Source organism: Mixophyes fleayi, chromosome 6, assembly GCF_038048845.1.
Source record: "Mixophyes fleayi isolate aMixFle1 chromosome 6, aMixFle1.hap1, whole genome shotgun sequence".
NCBI lineage: Eukaryota > Metazoa > Chordata > Amphibia > Anura > Limnodynastidae > Mixophyes > Mixophyes fleayi.
Window position 1 is genome coordinate 218,494,567 of NC_134407.1, and position 20,377 is coordinate 218,514,943.

General features: G+C 42.3%; 3 protein-coding genes across 6 annotated transcripts in view; 2 read left to right on the plus strand and 1 right to left on the minus strand.

Annotated features, from left to right (window-relative positions):
- LOC142159947 (uncharacterized) overlaps positions 1-20,377 on the minus strand; it is a 502,572-nt gene that overhangs the window by 290,395 nt on the left and 191,800 nt on the right. The gene's annotated exons all lie outside the window — the stretch shown is intronic.
- Positions 1-20,377, plus strand: part of LOC142160632 (uncharacterized) — a 169,583-nt gene that overhangs the window by 75,918 nt on the left and 73,288 nt on the right. The window lies entirely within an intron of this gene.
- Positions 1,805-14,893, plus strand: LOC142159979 (gastrula zinc finger protein XlCGF66.1-like). The gene is made up of 7 exons (XM_075214893.1): positions 1,805-1,870; positions 10,847-11,007; positions 11,389-11,586; positions 11,666-11,789; positions 11,893-11,990; positions 12,649-12,748; positions 12,959-14,893. Exons 2-7 carry the CDS (start codon positions 10,930-10,932, stop codon positions 12,970-12,972), a joined length of 612 nt encoding a protein of 203 aa, XP_075070994.1. The 5' UTR covers positions 1,805-1,870; positions 10,847-10,929; the 3' UTR covers positions 12,973-14,893.

The following is a 20,377-nucleotide window of genomic DNA, read 5'->3' on the forward strand; positions in this document are numbered from 1 at the left end:
CCCCCTTTCCCTCTTTTGAAGCTTACCTTTTTTGTCTTTCATCCTGTCCAGCCGTCGCTGCCTGGCTCCTCTCTGTTCCTCTGCTGCCTAGCAACGTCATGACATCAGACGCAGAGGGCAGAGTTCCGAAGGGGGAGGAGCCAGGTGCCGGCCGCGATTTTGGATGCGCCGTGCGGCCGGTAGTCTATTTCTGAGGTCTGTTATTTTTTTTCAGTCTCCTCAGGGGCAGGTGCAGTCGGCCACTGCGCCCCCTTGGGACTGCGCCCTGCGCGACGGCACCTCCCACACCTGCCTGGTTATGGCTCTGGCTAAGTGAATTATATATGTATGTTTATATTATTGCCTTATATGGTCACAGTCCAGGAGCCACTGTCCAGACAATTTCTATATATGAATGAGCTTAACAAGAACAAAGCAGCCTCATCCTGGGACCAGAAGTGACGGTGTCCAGACTACTGCTCCATAATGAGTTCAGGTGTCGATGACAGAGGGGCTCCCTGGACTGTGATCACTGTTTAAACAACTGAGGCTAAATATATACAATTAATCACTTAATTGTTGTTTGTTTTATTGCTAGTAGTTTCTTCTATTCACTCAATAAATCACTGGTATTATTTGAAAATACGTTCCACTGGGAACAAAACAAATGTGTGTTTTTTCTAAACACCACCAAGAAATACTTGGTTATTCCATTGAAATCAATCTACCTTTCCAAAACAACAAAAAGCATGGTACCATGGACATGTTTTCATAATAAAATCTGCACTTGCAAATTATGTTTTGGACATTTTTTGTTTAGTTTGTATGGTCTTCAATGAAATGCATAAGATGTGTAGAAACAATATGTGTAGCCCATTTTTAAAATTGGGAGAGATCTGGCCAATACAACCCCCACATCACATGTGATCACCAAAAAACAACTACTAAGCGGCCACATCCTTTGTAAGTGGGGACTCTGAGTGAAGCCAGGATGTGGTAGATTCTTGTGCCTTCCCTAGCACCACAAGTAGTAAATGCCTGTGGGGGGGCTTGTAAATAAAATATTTTATTACTCCCTCAGTGCCAAGGACGAATGGGATTTGTCCTTAGCACTGAAGGGGTTAAGGCCACCTGGTAGGTAGAAGTATACATGACAATGTTGAATTCCAGGAAACAGCACAATATATGAAAGTGTTTGTCAGACCACCAAAGGCAAAAGTGAAATAACAGATCACATATTTCCAGCTGACATTGTGCAAATGGAACACCCACATACACTCTTCCCTCCATATCATATACAGACTATGCCCTTACCAGATGCCCAATTCCTTCAATTTATTGTTCTTTGTTGGCACTATGAGGATATGATGTGGGCACTATAAGAATGTGAAAGGGGCACTATGAGGATATGAAGGTGGGCACTATGAGGATATGATGCGGGCACTATGAGGATATGTATGTGGGCACTATGAGGATATGATGCGGGCACTATGAGGATATGATGCGGGCACTATGAGGATATGATGTGGGTACTATGAGGATATGAATGTGGGCACTATAAGAATAAGAAGGTTGGCATTATGAGAATGTTAAGGGGATATTATACGGCTCTTAGGAGGATATAGAAGACTATCATACTATATCTGCCAGTCACTGCCTGTTCTCATCCAAAGTTACACACGTACGGCCTTTGCGTTCCACCGACTTTCGGGTTTTGCGGTCCACCCGACTTCCGGTATGTGCGTTCTACCCAAGTTCCGGTACGTGCGGCCCATTGGATCACCGTCTGCGTTCCAAACACCGGAAGTTTGTTTTTTTATTCTATTGTATCTTCCGGGTCAACGTAGATTAGGAGGAAGAAGAGCGGAGAAATTGCGTTGTCTGATAGCAGGTGATGATATTTATTATTATACAGGGGGAGCAGACTGTGGTTTCTTGTTGTTATAGTACATGTGGAGCAGACTGTGGTTTCTTGTTGTTATAGTGCATGTGGAGCAGACTGTGGTGTCTTGTTGTTATAGTACATGTGGAGCAGACTGTGGTGTCTTGTTGTTATAGTACATGTGGAGCAGACTGTGGTGTCTTGTTGTTATAGTACATGTGGAGCAGACTGTGGTGTCTTGTTGTTATAGTACATGTGGAGCAGACTGTGGTGTCTTGTTGTTATAGTACATGTGGAGCAGACTGTGGTGTCTTGTTGTTATAGTACATGTGGAGCAGACTGTGGTGTCTTGTTGTTATAGTACATGTGGAGCAGACTGTGGTGTCTTGTTGTTATAGTACATGTGGAGCAGACTGTGGTGTCTTGTTGTTATAGTACATGTGGAGCAGACTGTGGTGTCTTGTTGTTATAGTACATGTGGAGCAGACTGTGGCGTCTTGTTGTTATAGTACATGTGGAGCAGACTGTGGTGTCTTGTTGTTATAGTACATGTGGAGCAGACTGTGGGGTCTTGTTGTTATAGTACATGTGGAGCAGACTGTGGTGTCTTGTTGTTATAGTGCATGTGGAGCAGACTGTGGCGTCTTGTTGTTATAGTACATGTGAAGCAGACTGTGGTGTCTTGTTATAGTACATGTGAAGCAGACTGTGGTGTCTTGTTGTTATAGTACATGTGGAGCAGACTGTGGCATCTTGTTATAGTACATGTGAAGCAGACTGTGGTGTCTTGTTGTTATAGTACATGTGGAGCAGACTGTGGCGTCTTGTTATAGTACATGTGAAGCAGACTGTGGTGTCTTGTTGTTATAGTACATGTGGAGCAGACTGTGGTGTCTTGTTGTTATAGTACATGTGGAGCAGACTGTGGTGTCTTGTTATAGTACATGTGGAGCAGACTGTGGTGTCTTGTTATAGTACATGTGGAGCAGACTGTGGTGTCTTGTTGTTATAGTACATGTGGAGCGGACTGTGGTGTCTTGTTGTTATAGTACATGTGGAGCGGACCGTGGTGTCTTGTTGTTATAGTACATGTGGAGCAGACCGTGGTGTCTTGTTTTTATAGTACATGTGGAGCAGACTGTGGCGTCTTGTTGTTATAGTACATGTGGAGCAGACTGTGGTGTCTTGTTGTTATAGTACATGTGGAGCAGACTGTGGTGTCTTGTTGTTATAGTACATGTGGAGCAGACTGTGGTGTCTTGTTGTTATAGTACATGTGGAGCAGACTGTGGTGTCTTGTTATAGTACATGTGGAGCAGACTGTGGTGTCTTGTTGTTATAGTACATGTGGAGCAGACTGTGGTGTCTTGTTATAGTACATGTGGAGCAGACTGTGGTGTCTTGTTGTTATAGTACATGTGGAGCAGACTGTGGCGTCTTGTTGTTATAGTACATGTGGAGCAGACTGTGGTGTCTTGTTGTTATAGTACATGTGGAGCAGACTGTGGGGTCTTGTTGTTATAGTACATGTGGAGCAGACTGTGGTGTCTTGTTGTTATAGTGCATGTGGAGCAGACTGTGGTGTCTTGTTGTTATAGTACATGTGGAGCAGACTGTGGTGTCTTGTTGTTATAGTACATGTGGAGCAGACTGTGGTGTCTTGTTGTTATAGTGCATGTGGAGCAGACTGGTGTCTTGTTGTTATAGTGCATGTGGAGCAGACTGTGGCGTCTTGTTGTTATAGTGCATGTGGAGCAGACTGTGGTGTCTTGTTGTTATAGTGCATGTGGAGCAGACTGGTGTCTTGTTGTTATAGTGCATGTGGAGCAGACTGTGGCGTCTTGTTGTTATAGTGCATGTGGAGCAGACTGCGGTGTCTTGTTGTTATAGTACATGTGGAGCAGACTGTGGTGTCTTGTTGTTATAGTACATGTGGAGCAGACTGTGGTGTCTTGTTATAGTACATGTGAAGCAGACTGTGGTGTCTTGTTGTTATAGTACATGTGGAGCAGACTGTGGCATCTTGTTATAGTACATGTGAAGCAGACTGGTGTCTTGTTGTTATAGTACATGTGGAGCAGACTGTGGCGTCTTGTTATAGTACATGTGAAGCAGACTGTGGTGTCTTGTTGTTATAGTACATGTGGAGCAGACTGTGGTGTCTTGTTGTTATAGTACATGTGGAGCAGACTGTGGTGTCTTGTTGTTATAGTACATGTGGAGCAGACTGTGGTGTCTTGTTATAGTACATGTGGAGCAGACTGTGGTGTCTTGTTGTTATAGTACATGTGGAGCAGACTGTGGTGTCTTGTTTTTATAGTACATGTGGAGCAGACTGTGGTGTCTTGTTGTTATAGTACATGTGGAGCAGACTGTGGCGTCTTGTTGTTATAGTACATGTGGAGCAGACTGTGGCGTCTTGTTGTTATAGTACATGTGGAGCAGACTGTGGCGTCTTGTTGTTATAGTACATGTGGAGCAGACTGTGGCGTCTTGTTGTTATAGTACATGTGAAGCAGACTGTGGTGTCTTGTTATAGTACATGTGAAGCAGACTGTGGTGTCTTGTTGTTATAGTACATGTGGAGCAGACTGTGGCATCTTGTTATAGTACATGTGAAGCAGACTGTGGTGTCTTGTTGTTATAGTACATGTGGAGCAGACTGTGGCGTCTTGTTATAGTACATGTGAAGCAGACTGTGGTGTCTTGTTGTTATAGTACATGTGGAGCAGACTGTGGTGTCTTGTTGTTATAGTACATGTGGAGCAGACTGTGGTGTCTTGTTGTTATAGTACATGTGGAGCAGACTGTGGTGTCTTGTTATAGTACATGTGGAGCAGACTGTGGTGTCTTGTTATAGTACATGTGGAGCAGACTGTGGTGTCTTGTTGTTATAGTACATGTGGAGCGGACTGTGGTGTCTTGTTGTTATAGTACATGTGGAGCAGACCGTGGTGTCTTGTTGTTATAGTACATGTGGAGCAGACTGTGGTGTCTTGTTTTTATAGTACATGTGGAGCAGACTGTGGTGTCTTGTTGTTATAGTACATGTGGAGCAGACTGTGGCGTCTTGTTGTTATAGTACATGTGGAGCAGACTGTGGCGTCTTGTTGTTATAGTACATGTGGAGCAGACTGTGGCGTCTTGTTGTTATAGTACATGTGGAGCAGACTGTGGTGTCTTGTTGTTATAGTACATGTGGAGCAGACTGTGGCGTCCTGTACTATATATGTACTATAATACGTGTGTGCTGACTGCTGCCCTGTTATTATAACACAGTTAGAACAACGAGACTGAAGCTTCTTATTCATGTTCCAGCTTCTTATTCAGAAAACTTTATATTTAAAGGATTAAATAAAGTTGGATCACTGATATAACATTAGATTGACACTAACGGATGTCCCTTACACAAATTGCAATTGTATTTATCCTGGTCCATCCATGGGTTAGGGCGTGAAATCAGGTGGCAAAGTGGGCACAGTCATTATTTTTTATCATTTTGAATCATTAACTGTAGTTTTGCAAGGGTTAAATCCCATTAGGCCAAACACGTGATAGTGTGAACCAACAGAGGGTGGGTCAGGTACATACAAACCACTTGCTTTTTGTCTGGTCCAATGGGATTTAACCCTTGCAAAACTACAGCTAATGAGTCAAAATTATAAAATATGGTGACTGTGTCACCTGATTTCATGCCCTAACCCATATAACGTTTTCTGAATAAAAAGCTAACTTCAGCCTCGTGTTGGAACATAATCTGGTGTCATTTATATTATTTAATTTAGAGCAGACTATGGTGTTTTGTTATAATACAGTTGGAGCAGACTCTAGTGTCATGCTATTATAATACACGTAGAAAAGGTTTCCTCTTATACAGGTGGAGCAGATTCAGTGTGTTGTAGTTATAGTACATGTGGAGCAGACTGTGGCCTCCTCTTATAATACTGGTGAAGACGACTCTGGTTTCCTGTTATAATACAGGTTGAGCAGAATATAGTGTCCTATTACAACAGCTGTTGCTAACAAATATTAACTTGCTAATGAGTGGTTGTGGAGACGAATAACATATAATATATAGAATAGATAACAAATTACTTTTTGTTAAATGATGAAACGTGGAATGAGCTGGGGATGCTTTTGTGTGAAGAATACAAATACTTTGGGCCTGATTCATCAAGACACGTATCTGCCGATTTTAAGCGTATCGTACGCTAAATCACTCTGTGCATACCCAGAACCAGGGCATACGCCAGTAAGCGAAGCCCTGTCCCATCCGCCTTCTAATACAAAGGGCACTTACTTCAGCCTACGATTTCAGGGAGTGGGCAGGGAATGGGCGTTTTGCTGTAGTCAGTGTACAGTAGGGACGTGCCAAACTCAAGCGCACGCAGCAACGTCCAAGTCAAGCGCTGAGTATCTCAAAGTTACTTGTTCTGCCGTATCTCTTGCTCCAGCTACAGGGCTAATCTAAGTCCTGAGCGGTAGTGATGACAGTCTCCTATGTATGATATAACATGTGTTTGCAATCAGGAGCAACTGTAAAACTGTATTTTATGTTCAGTAGACATTAATAACATACTAATAAATGTATTTCATGAGAAAAAAATACCCCCCCCCCTTTTTTTTTTTACCTGTTTAATCAATGATGCCTTTATTTTTATCTGGTGACATTAATTAGTTATATATCATTTTTTTTTATGTGCGTTTTTTTACGAATTTATAATCCACATAAGCTTGGACGTATCACAGAGTGTCTTGTGTATTAGAGTACAACAGACCTACCCCTGAATTCAACAGTACACGTGTCTTCAGATCCTTGTGTCGAATCTAATTCAGATTGTTCACCTGTAAGTGTCAGTTTATAATTAATGAGCTCATCAGCTAGAGAGAATTAAAGACACTGCAAGGTTTGCGTGTACAATTACCTCTGCTTTATTGTTACAAGTCCATATCTATATAGCAAAAATCACGTATTACAGAAAACTACACCCAAAAAGGTTTTAACCACTCATGCTCCCTTCACACAGATGTTACTACAGTCTCTCATTTTCACACAGGAATACTCCCCAGGGGGGAGTTGGCTTATCTCCTGTCTGCTATATTCAAGGTCATGAGCACAGTCTCCTGCAAACAATGAACAACTCCTACAAAATAGCTGTATCTAATCTGTCTTTAAGCTATAAGAGAACAAAATGGCTATCAGGCAACAAAATGGTATCAGCTAAGCAAAATCACATTTCTCACTTGCCTTGATAAATTTGGGTGTGCGCAAAGCCGAAATATGTGCGTTAGTTACTAAACGCCGGTTGCGCTCATTATGCCTGTTGTGAGGACACCGGGGTTAGAACCAAAGCTCACTAGATACCCTGTCCTCTAGGTTTACAGGTCACACAGGTAAGGAGACAGGAAAGAAATAATAATCCCTTTTATTAAACAAAGTGTACACACTTAGTAAAATACAACAGTGCTCCCCAAGGAGAAACTTGTTCCCCCACCAAATATATCAAGTGTCAGAAAATCACCAGTGCAAGTAAAAACTCCCCAACAAAGTCCCCAGCAGGTTACCTCCAAGCACAGAGTCCTAGCAGGCCCAAACTCCTGGTAATAAAATCCACAGCTGACAATCCAAGTGGGCCACGGTTTCTGATCCTTAAGGTGGGTCTGTGTATCTTGCTGATCCCAGCCGCTCGGCCAACGCTCCACCTGCTTGGTGGGACCCTGGGTATAGTCTCCCTACCGATGTAGGCTCACCAATTCCCCAGAATCTGCGAGTGTCTCCCGATGGAGTGGTAACAGAATCAGTCCTAGAGGTACACTGTCCGATCTCTGACAAGAAGCTCCTGCCTTAAGCATTCCTTTAAGGCCCTGCGAGAATACGGTTAATCTCCAACAGTCCAAGTCCTCACTGTCTCAAGATTCTCCAACAACCTCCCCCCCTCCCCCAGACAGCTCCCTTTTGTCCCTTCCACAACCCCCCACTCATTGTCCTCTTCTGACTGGTGGTGTGGAGAGTTTGGGTGGTAACAATGTTGGAAATAGTGCATGACATCAGTGGTCTCCCCCCTGCGGTGATGGTGCCATTCGGACTGTGTTGCAGACTTGCTAGAACAATAGTTAGCAATCAGGGAGAGACCCCCTCCTGATTTTAGATAAGGTCCTGACCCTCCTCTTTTTAACCCGTGCCACTACTTTTTGATGTCACAGGTTCCACAGCTGATTCACACTTCCTGTGAGCTGCCTCTCCCCTCCCTCTCTGGACACCACAGCAATAACAGATCTGGCCACCGGGCAGCATTTAATAACAGAGTGGGCCATGGTTGTTCAGTTGGCCCACTGAGGACAGACCGGGTTGGCAGGATATTCTCAATATAAGGCCCGGGTCTGTCACACATGTTTTGATAAATCAGGTCCTTAATGTTCATCTAATAAAGGGCTGAAACATGGTGAAGAAATAAAATTGCCCTGGCAAAAGTCACTTCCATTAAGAATGGACTTAATCCTCGTTTCCACATACCAATTTCTACATTTACCTACAGATCTGCCACAAGCAAACAAAGAGCGGTAATACCGATAAGTGATAACACACCAGTCAATCTTGAATCTATACTAGGGTTTTTCCGAATCTTTAATGTCAAAATTAGATACCTATATACAGATCTGATTAACATAGTCCTGGAAACGAGATCTTCCGGATCTTCGCAGCCCGGAGGAATTTTTGGCCCATATAGATCATACTATGATAGCTCTTCATTCAGCAAGACTTCAGGAAATTTATGTTAAGACTATTAGTACAGCATATATTTCTCAAATACAAAGAAGCCATATGGTGGAGTCTGAATCAGGTCTTTGCCCTAAATCTAAGACAAACAATGCTACATTGATATATAACTCATGGTCGTGCCTCTAAATAGCTAAATTAATTTTGGAATGCATTGACTGTCTTTCTGAATTTTACCTTTCAGCTAAAGTTACGTCCTCATTATGAAGCGTGCTTGTTTGCTGTTTTTGATGTGTGGAAGGACAGTCTGAGAGATCTTCAGATTAACCCTGTAATAACAGTTGTTTTAACATTAGCTAAAAATGCTATCCAGGGCAGGTTGACTTCGTCTACATCTACGACAGTACTGGAATTAAGGACGTAATTGTTAAATACCCTCTATTTTGATACACGCTACTTTCTCTGACTTGGAGAAGGGGGTCAAGAAATTTCATACCAAGTGGGGTGTGTATATAGAAACACTGGATAGTTATACAAAATCTCACATTATGCAGGTATTTGAGATCACTAAATGGTCATTCCTGAGATGGTTGTGATGTTATTATAACTCCAGAGGGAGAAAGTATGTTATAGTATGCCAATATGTTATGTAATGCCAATTGTATACCTTCGGCAAAAAAAGGAATTTGTATGCCTTGTTCCCCTATACCTTCTTCCCGCTTTTCCTCCTTCTCCTACTCTCATTTACTTTCACAATATCTCATGTTACGTTACACACAATCTTTAAGAATAAAAATGTAATACGGTTTATTGAATGCTGATTTGATGCATTTGATCCATGCTTGAACTTCTATTTTCATATTCCACAACTCACCCCTCCTCCTCCTTCCCCCACTTAAAACCTTCTTACCCTCTCTCATGTTCGCCTCGCCCCTCCGCCCCCCCTCTATATCCGTTTCTATCTATTTCTTTCCCCTCTTAAATTGTTAAAATTCTTTTTTGTACAGTTTATATATTTACTGCATAACTGTATCGATCATTGTAATATATAATATCTGTACAATAAAAAGTTTTTTTTAAAAAAAATGGACTTAATCCTAAGTCCTTGAAGGAAACACAATAGTAAAGTAGCACCACCTAACCTGCAACAATCACAATTATATAATGGTCACTGTGTATTAGGTGACTGATAGTTGTGTGACCTGTGTAAACTGATCAGTGGATTATTGGTGGCATCGCCTCACTTCTTGGCCCCCCTCTAATCAGTAGGCACTAGGCCGCTTATCACTTTTCTTTAGTGGATGCAGAACAAATGCAAATGTATTTTATGGCTGAGGTTCCCTCCTCAGCCAGTCACTGTGGTGTTTATCTCTCTGTTACTATATGTGTGTCTTTCCGTTTCTCTCCCTCTGTGTGTGTGTGTGTGTTTGTGTCTCTCTCTGTCTCTTGTTCTCTGTGTCTCTCTCTGTTACTCTGTTCCAGACATGCTCAGATAAAAGTTAGGCCCGCCAGGACCACATCTCCACTAGGTAGCCATTTTAGGAGTAGAAGAGAAAGTGAGTCACTTACATGGTTTCTTTAGTATTAGTGTTGGAAAGAGGATGGAAATGTGCCATTGGGGAGGGAGAGGCTGAAGACGTGAGCTAGAGGGGGGCATGCAGTGGGGGAGAGGGAGCGGAGAAGCAGGGTAAGATGAAGAGATGGGTGCTGAGACTTCAAGCACAGTTACTGGGGAGAATGAACTGAGGGTTGATTGAGGAGAAGGTGGGTGATGTGTGAGGGATCCAGCATAAGGGAATATCTTGTTGAATGATGTTGATTTTGTCTTTTGTATAGTATACTATGTGTAGTGGTAAGTTTGTGACCTGTGTATTGTGATCAGTGTGTATCAGGTGTGTGTGATATCAGTGTGACTTGTGTATAGTGATCAGGTGTGTGATATCAGTGTGACTTGTGTATAGTGATAGCAGAACTTGAAAAGGATCAGATGCCATTTTGAATGAAAATCCCAAACATCCATACATTTGTAACAGATTTCAAGTAGAGCAAATTGCACCAAAGAGGTGTCTGGGAGGACCAAACCTCCTGGCTACACGTAGTGGTAGTTTAACCTTTATCAATACAGTATCGTGTGAAGGTCTTTGAGCTGTCTTGTGAAGCTTGATCACAGGAACTTCTGGGAAACAATGGTCACCCAGTGTTTTATATTTCAATATGTTACATGTCTATTCTGTGATGTTAATTCTAATTATTATATTTATTCCTAGAAATTTGAGTTGTGAGAAAAAACAGACTTTTTATTAGTCGTGTGGATGAGACACGTCCTATATAAATCACTGATTCATTGAAGATGGACAAGGACCGGAGTCATATTACTGATGGGATATTAAATCTCACCCTGGAGATCATCTACCTGCTGACTGGAGAGGTGAGAGATTCTGTGACATCCTTTATAGAACAGTTATATCAGAAACTTACAACTTACCTCTCCTGCAGCTCCTGTCATCTTCAGTGGACCGGCTACTCTTAGTCCTCTGTTTTCCTCCAGCTCCCAACACAACGTCATCTTGCTGTTTGCACTAATCTGTCCAAAGCAGGTGATTCATCTGGGGGGTTGGCCATAGAGAGAGAGGACACAGATTGGTGGGTCCACTGAAGATGACAGGAGCTGTGCCCATCTCAGATATTCACTGTACTTTCAGAGGAGACTGTTACTTGTACTTTTTGCATAATAACCCTAAAAATAGCAACTCTGAATTGGTGTGTTTTTTTCATTTACTTTTTTATTGATGTATCCCTCAATACACAGGAGTACATAGTAGTGAAAAAGACATCCGATGAGCGTGTGATACCCAGTAGCCATCTCCATGTGTCAGAAAGATTGACCAGGACCCAGAATCCTGCCCAAGTCACAGTTCCTCCACCTCACTTACTGATACATGAGAAAAACAATGATCAGAAGATCCTGCAACTAACCAACAAGATCATTCAGCTGCTGACTGGAGAGGTGACTGCTGGGAATGGGACATTATATTGTAACACCAGGGGATGTGTCTGGGTGATGACTGTATCATTGTTTGTGTCAGGTTCCTATAAGGTGTGATGATGTCACTGTCTATTTCTCCATGGAGGAGTGGGAGTATTTAGAAGGACACAGTGGTCTGTACAAGGACGTGATCATGGAGAATCACAAGACCCTCATGTCATGGGGTAAGAGTAGACTATTATTTAATGAAGTTTTGCCTTCTCTTATGCAATGCACACAGTAAGTCACTTAAAAACAATGTATTCAATCACAATGTGTCACCTACAGATGGATCCAGTAACAGAAACACTCCAGACAGATGTCTCCGTCCACTTTTTTCACTCGATTGTACAGAGGAAAATCATATTACCCCACAAGGCTATCAGGTAGGTAGTGTTAAAGTAATAATTTAATTTCTTCAGCAACAGAAACTTTAAGAATAAAATTATATCATTGTTTATTTACTAAAGAAAAGCTTGTACTGTGATAATATCACTCTCATTTTCAGTCTATGAAAATTCTGTCTGTTCACATTCCAGACAGTTTTAGTACCAATAAAAGTAGGTTGTACTACAATTTACAAATGTCATATTACAATTGGCTGAGAAAGTATATAGGCGTATCTTGATCCTTTTGGCTCCCCTAGATGCAATGGAGACTGGAGAAATTCGTGCAACTCTTTGTTCATCAACTCTGATTAGAAACATCTGTTCTTTGAATTAACTCCTTCATTCCTGTTCATATCCCTCTCATCAGCTCTCATGCAAAGATCCATAATACGTAATAAAACAACATCAAATATTAATGATATACTAAAATAAGATAAACTAATCTAAATATTTTCACATTAATAAATTGTCTTCATCCAAAATAAAATATCTTTGACAGTAGGGTGTAGGGTCTCACCAAATACCAAAGTGACTTCACTGTATGATCTGTAGGGCAGCTGTGTGTGTTTTATACACTGATATTCTTCTGGTTTATCAGAAATAATTTAATCAGACATTATTAAAGTAGTATTTTATTGATTTGTGGGTCATTTAGGGTGATAACCTGGCTGATATTAAGGCAGAAGATATAAAGGGAGAAGAAGAAACATATGTGAGTGGTGATCAGCAGGAAATCCCTACAGATATCCGCACAGGTGAGTACTACATGAATTTCTTATTCTACACCCTGCTCTTTCTGTGCAAACTAATGAGGAATGATCTGCTCAGTGCGGGGATCAGGAACCATCAGCCCCTATTAGACTTCTGTTCTCCTCTTTAGATCATTTCATAGCCAGCCCAGAGATCTGACCAACACACACACACACTCTCTCTCTCTCTCTCTCTCTCTCTCTCGAATCTTATAGATCAGTACAAGTGAAGTCAACATAGTGATTCTGTAGCTGACCAATGGGATGAGATTCTGCGTGACATCATCCATGATCCTCCCTGTGCACTAATAGTAGTAATAATTTTTATATGTGGTTCTCGGTTATGATCACATTCTCTTAATGTTATTTGATCCAAGCTGTATACTAGCACTACAACCACCTATATTATTACATGTAAATTGGGTTATGGGTGTGTGATTTATCTTGAAGCTGTGAGATCACAGGTTATTTGAGTTAATACACCTATCCTGACACTAAAGCTCGGTTCCCAGTATGAAGACCACGGAGAGCAGTGTAATGAATCAGAGTGTCTCTATTTTGAACACAGGTATAAACTAAAAGCAGTCAATGTTAAAACAGCTAGCACTAGTCCATAGAAACAGCAGGAACAGGATACCAGGATGACCAGGTTTAGCTGAGGAAGCATGAGACTGGATTCCAGGCACAATTGGAGTACATAAAAAGCAAAATATTTTCCTTTTGGTGCACTCTATGGGCCTGATTCATTAAGGATCTTAACTTAAGAAACTTCTTATTTAAGTCGACCTGGACAAAACCATGTTAAAATGCAAGGGGTGCAAATTAGTATTCTGTTTTGCACATAAGTTAAATATTGACTGTTTTTTCATGTAGCGCACACTGATCCCCAGCCGCACGGCAGCCCATCCTGTATACCTACACCATACAACAAGCGCAGACAGTCCAGAAAACCTTCTCATTCTTCTTTTGAACCCTTGGACACGGTGAATTTGAAATTTATGATGGGGAAGTCTTTTGGTCATTTCTTCAGCTAGAAGAGTTTCAGAGCTTGCAGCATTATCCTGCAAGTCTCCTCCTCTTGTCTTTCATGAGATTAGGGTGGTTCTTCAAATCAATCTTTTATTTCTACCTAAAGTGGTGTCCAGATTCCACATAAATCAGGATATTGTCATCCCTGCGCTGACCAAATGTCGGTCTGTAGAGGGCAAAGTTTTATTTCATTCTATGGATGTGGTTTGAGCTTTTCTTTTGTTTGTGCGCAGAACCCAAGTTATGTGCAGGACTGAGAAAATTTTGGTCCCCTCTGATGCACACAAGAGAAGCTGGTTAGCCTCTAAGGTGACTATTGCTCAGGGGATTATATATGTAGTCTGCCTGTTCAAGATAATCTTTGGGCTCACTCCACTGGTCGGTGAGTGCTTCCTAGGTGTCACGGTATGATGCCTCGATTAAGCAGATGTGCAGAGCAGCCACCTGGTCCTCCGTTCACATGTTTACTCAGATATACAGCTTTCATGTGTTTGCATCAGGGGATGCAGGTTTTCGGATAAAGGTGCTTCGTACCGTTTCTTCTGAGCGTTCCTACCCGTTAGCGCTCTAGTTTCTCCTCTTGTGTGACATGTGATTTTGTTCAAGAGCATGTTGTTGTTTCCGTTTTTCTCTGTTGTTTTTCTCTCTATTGTCCCCTTTAATGTGGGGCTTGGTTAAACATAAACTGAAGCCTAAACAGGAAGGGGGATATAGAGTGGAGGAGCTAGGGATAGTTAACATGTTTCGTAAAGGGCCCAATGTCTATTTCCCTACTCTACCGCAATGTCTCCGGTGTCCCCCAATGATCTAAGAGAAACAGATTTTATGTAAGTATAAATATCCTATTTTCTTCCTAAATCTATGGATTTAGAAGGCTTGGACCCTTCCTATTGATCATCTTTAACCCCCTGTAAAAACAGATGACCACTATAAGGACCGATTGCCTGAGTCAAAAGCTTTCTTCATATTAGAAGTGTTATGCACGTTTCGTCGCTATCCAATATTGATTGTCGAATGTCGATTTGTGTTTCCAACGCACAAATATTTATTCTCAAAAAGTAGCAGAATAGTTCATGTGAAATAATAATAAGTACAGCCGTTACTTATCGCAGGCGCTCTGGATCCAGTCTGGTCTGTGGTCAAAGGTGACTGCTCACTAGATGAAGAGCTCCTGCTTATATGCAGTCAGAAATACAGTGAAACAATGCAGATGATGTGGCTTGCTTCTATTGGTCCAGGTTTCAGGAGGGTCCAGGGTGTTGCAGATCATAGGCTAGTTCAAACCAAAATATCCAAAGGTGAGGGTCATCTCCCCAGGGGATGTGCTCTGACTTTCCCGGCAAGAATCCAGTCTCAACTAGTCTATTAGCATTTTATAGTCAGTATTACCTAACATCGCTAACTAGAGTATGCAATGTGCGATCTCTTGAATAGGGGATTAAAATGATACCAGACATGACATAGTTTCTTTAACCTGAACCATATGTTTTACTAACATGCATATAACTTTTAATATTAAACATGAATACTACTATATTTCGACATTAATAACTATGTGTTGTAACTACAATTAATGTGTACTATTTACAAAGGTGTGCATTTGCGCAATTATGTGTAAAAGTGTAAAAACTTTTGTTGCCACGTGTTGCGGCTGGGTACGCCCTTCCACGCCGTAGCGTGCTCTACGCATCTTTTCAAACAAAGACAACCAAGTTTGCTCGATAATAATTGAAATGACTTTATCCAATTTGCTGACTTCGACAGCTCCACCCTTTGATAGTGTAATAGACTATCACAAAATCACCATTTCAAGTTCAGGATTGTACAATACTTCTTCACAGACCATGATCTCGGTATCTCTCACCACCCTTTTAGTCTCGTTTTCAGTGTTTCCCCCAGAAGACTGTTTTCCACACTTCAACACAGTAGGAACACATTTGACACATAAACCAATTGCTAAGATGACACCAAGTATAAGGAGAAGGAGCTTACCTACACTAGCATCCATTTCCTGTACCTACTCCCCCAGAACCATTTTACAGGGTTCAACCATGAGAACCAACCTGCCACCTTTTCCCCGACCTCATATAACGAAGAATTATAGTTCCTTCAAAATTCACATTTAAGTTGCAGAATTTAATCCATCTTCCGGTCTATAATTTCCTTGGGGTCATCTGTATTATTGGTGATGTACGTGCAACATTTGACGCCAAACTGGGTGGCCAAAGTCACACAGTATCCACCAGTAATAGAGGTGAGATAATTCAGTACCAACCTATGTTGTACCAACTCCTTCTTGTACGCTTGTAGCTCCCTTCCCGTATACCTGAAAGTGTCATCATACATCTCGATGATATTGTCTATCAATTTAGGTAGGTCTTGAATATATTTAAAATTTAAAGTTCCCCGAGCGGTCCTGGTGAGATCTAGAGCAACCATAACTTGAAAACCAGCGGTTTCACTAATCAATTTTGTAGCTATGGGTTCCTCACCAGGAATCATATTTCTCTTGCCACGGTGTTCATACTGTGTGTGTATGTATGGTGGTGATGTAGTCTTGTGAATACCAACCATTTCTTCATGAGTAATGGTCATGATTTCAGGAACTAGTTTACCTAAGAAACACAGACCCTTGGAACTCGGAGTCACCCAGGAATAAGCTTTTCTCCCACAAACAAAGTACACATCATCAGGGAGAACATAAGGAACAGTATTACCCATGCCTAGTGCCTCTATTTGTTCAAGACACGTGTATCCCAATGGATACTTTCTTATGTTTGGTTACACGCCCTAATTTATGGTGTCCGTCAACATTCCTGCCTATTGGTGACCTTGTAAGTCTCCCTCCAAAATGAGTGTGGCGAGCCATTGTCTGATCTGATAGAGGTCAGCTTCCCAATTATCCAGACGCTTTGCATGAGAGATATTTAGGCACAGTAAAGATCTGTCTAAGGAGTATTGTCGAAGCTTCAGACTAGGGGACCTAGTGTTATTGTACCTCCCTTCTATGGGCCTCCCTCCCCTTAATTCGAGTACCTCAGAGATGTTTAGTGGGAAAGCACTAGTCCTATGTTATGCTGTCCCTGAGGCACATGAGAGCACACCCAGCACTCAGTTTGGTTTAGAACATTACCCACTAAGGAGTGATAATCCTCCAGAGGATTCCCGCCCACGTCCATATTACCAGTGGACTGGCATCGCTGGATGCATTTCTCTTCAACTAGGGAGTCACAGAACTTACAGATACAATATTCATCAGACAATAGCCCCTCACACTGTCTCCGAGTTCCAGAGCTAGCAGATCTCTTCATAACCCCTGGACCAAGCTTGATAACGGGCTGCTCTGGGTATTCTAATAACTTTTCCTCGACATCCATCTCATCAGTATCACTATCAGATCCTGCCTCTGTCCTCCATCCTCCTTCACAAAAATAGAGTGTCCTAGAAAAAGTAAAAACAAAAAAAATCCTGGAACAAAAGATAAACAAAAACCGCCACTCCATAGCTGGAAAGATAATTTTGGGGCAACATCTCTGACTCGGGTGTCTTGACTGCAGGTTTTAGGTCTCCCGGAACAGGTTTACGAGTGACAGATCGGTGTCTTCAGTCTCAGTATCTCGCGCTTTCTCCGGGTTACTGACTTTCCTGCAGTGGGTGGAATGGACCCAAGTGTCTCTTTGCAACCTTCAGTGATGTGGTACTGGTCAGCAGCACTTGGTACGGGCCTTCCCAACGGTCTGTTAAACAACCTGAGCGTAAGAAATTGCGGATCATAACATAGTCCCCAGGTTCAACATCATGACAGTTTGTTTCTGGCATACCAGGTGACAGCATTTTTTAGTTTTTGTTGTTGTTGCTTTAGCTGTCTGCTCATTTTTATAAGATATTGCACAGTCACTTCATTATTACACGATCAAATGAGGTTGTCGTCCGAACAGTATCTCAAAGGGGGGCAGATTAAGAGGAGGTCTAGGAGTGGTTCGGATGCTATGGAGGACTAGTGCCAAAGCTTCAGGCCACGCTAACCCAGTTTCAGTCATTATCTCTTACCAAGCTTGTTCTTAATAGTACCATTTACTCTTTCCACCTTACCACTGGCTTGTGGTCGGTAAGGGGTGTGAAGTCTGCTACTGATTCCCAGGAGCTTACACATGTTCTGGAAGATATCACCAGTAAAGTGGGTACCCATATCACTTTCGATGATTCTAGGGATGCCGAACCTACACACAAACTCTAGTACAATTTTCTTTGCAGTGAACACAGCAGTATTAGTGGCTGCTGGATATGCTTCTACCCAACCAGAAAATACATCAATACATACTAACACATACTTTATATTCCTGCAAGGTGGTAATAGGATATAGTCAATTTGTATTACCTGAAAAGGTCCGTCTGTAGGAAGGATGTGGAATGGCTCAGGTGGAATAGTTTTTCCGACATTTTTCCTCAAACAAGTAAGACATGACATTGCCTTCTTACCAGCCTGAGAGGAAAATCCGGGAGCACACCGATATGCTCTCACCAGTTTGCACATACCTTCTTTACCTAGGTGAGTCAGACCGTGTGCTGCTTCAGCCAGGCTTGGATAGTATGTTCTGGGAGCTACAGGCTTACCTTGTCCATCTCTCCAGAGTACTCTTGACCACATCCCTTCGCCTTCCAGATCGCCTTTTCCTGCAGGAAACACAAAGCTTGCATTTCAATTAATTTCTGCATGTCTAATGTCTGAAAAAACATCATTGTCTCGGTCAATACAGTAATAGGTTGCCCTGCTGCCCATTTAGCAGCTTTGTCCGCCCTATTGTTGCCCAATGACACCGGGTCTTCTTCAGAGGTATGGGCTTTACACTTTATGACGGCTACTGTCCTGGGTAACTGTATCGCTGTCAAAAGTCCTTTTATGTGTTGTGAGTGTGCCACTGGTGTACCTGCTGCTGTCGTAAAGTTTCTAAGATGCCAAAGGGCCCCAAAATCGTGCACTACCCCAAAGGCGTACCTAGAGTCAGTATATATATTAGCTGACTTACCCTTTGCCAACTCACAAGCTCTCCTTAATGCTACTAGTTCGGCCACTTGAGCTGAGTGAGGTGAGCCCAGGGGTCCAGCTTCTACAATGTCCTGATCGACTACAACAGCATAACCAGTACATAGTTCTCCCGTCTCTGTCTGTCTATGACAACTCCCGTCTGTATAAAACGTAAAATCTACATTTTCTAAGGGGGTGTCACGTATGTCGGTCCTCGCAGTAAAGGTCTGGTTCAGGTATTCCATACAGTAATGCATATCCGTACTCTTGCCAAACTCCTCACCACCCAGGGTCTCCTCACCTCCCACCCTTTGTGTCTCTCGAGACACATATGGAAGGTATGTAGCTGGATTTAAGGTGCTACTTCGTTTGATGGTGATGTTTGAGGGTGCCATCAGAGCTAGTTCCCATTTTGTGAATCTAGCTGAAGAGACATGTTTGGTTTGAGCTGAATTTAACAGAGCTGATACTGCATGGGGTGTATAGACAGTTGAATCATGTCCTAATACTACGTCCTCGCTCTTACTTACCAGAAGAGCAGTTGCTGCTACACTTCTGAGACATGTTGGAAGTGATCTTGCCACAGTGTCCAATTGTGCACTGTAGTATGCTACCGGTCTGTTAGCGTCACCATGTTTCTGCGTGAGGACACCTGCTGCACAACCATCAGCCTACGTACAGTATAGCTCAAAAGGCTTTTCATAATCAGGTATTGCTCATGCAGGTGCTCTAGTCAGACTGTCTTTAAGATTAAAGAACGCTTGCTCTGACTCTTCTGTGTGTACGACACGTTCTGGTTTTGAGGAAGAGACTAGCTCCTGCAATGGTAATGCCAGAATAGAAAAACCTGGGATCCAGGATCTACATTATCCACACATCCCCAAGAAGGGTACGAATTTGCTTCTGGCTCTGCGGCAGAGTCATGTGTTGTATGGCCTCAATTCTGTCGGTCGTCAAGTGTCTTAGGCTCTGGGTGAGACAGTGTCCTAAGTATTTGACCCTAGTCTGACATGGCTGTAACTTGTCCTTTGCCACCTTGTGCCCTGTTTGCGAGAGATGGAGCAACAACAATTTAGTATCATGTAAACATGACATAAAAGAATCGGAGCACAACAACAAATCGTCCACATATTGAATCAGAACAGACCCATTGCTAGGTTGAAAGGATTGTAAACAGTCATGTAAGGCTTGGGAGAAAATACTGGGGCTGTCAATGAACCCCTGGGGAAGTCTGGTCCATGTGTATTGCACCCCCTGGTAGGAGAATGCAAAGAGGTATTGGCAGTCAGAGTGAAGAGGGACTGAGAAGAAAGCAGAACATAGATCAATGACAATAAAATGACTAGCAGACGGTGGAATCTGCATGAGGATGACAGCTGGATTGGGCACTACAGGGAATTGGCGCCCAACAACTTTATTAATTCCCCTTAAGTCCTGGACTAATCTATAGCCCCTTCCCCCACTCTTCTTCACAGGGAAAATGGGACTATTTGCTGTTCTGGATGTACGAATTAAAATCCCTTGTTGTAACAGCCTCTCAATAACAGGATATACCCCTAGTTCCACTTCTGGTTTTAATG

Coding starts and splice junctions, on each gene's coding strand:
- LOC142159979 (XM_075214893.1), top strand. CDS start 10,930: ATGGACAAGGACCGGAGTCATATTACTGATGGGATATTAAATCTCACC. Junction 11,008..11,388: donor TCTACCTGCTGACTGGAGAG/GTGAGAGATTCT, acceptor CTCAATACACAG/GAGTACATAGTAGTGAAAAA. Junction 11,790..11,892: donor CAAGACCCTCATGTCATGGG/GTAAGAGTAGAC, acceptor TGTCACCTACAG/ATGGATCCAGTAACAGAAAC.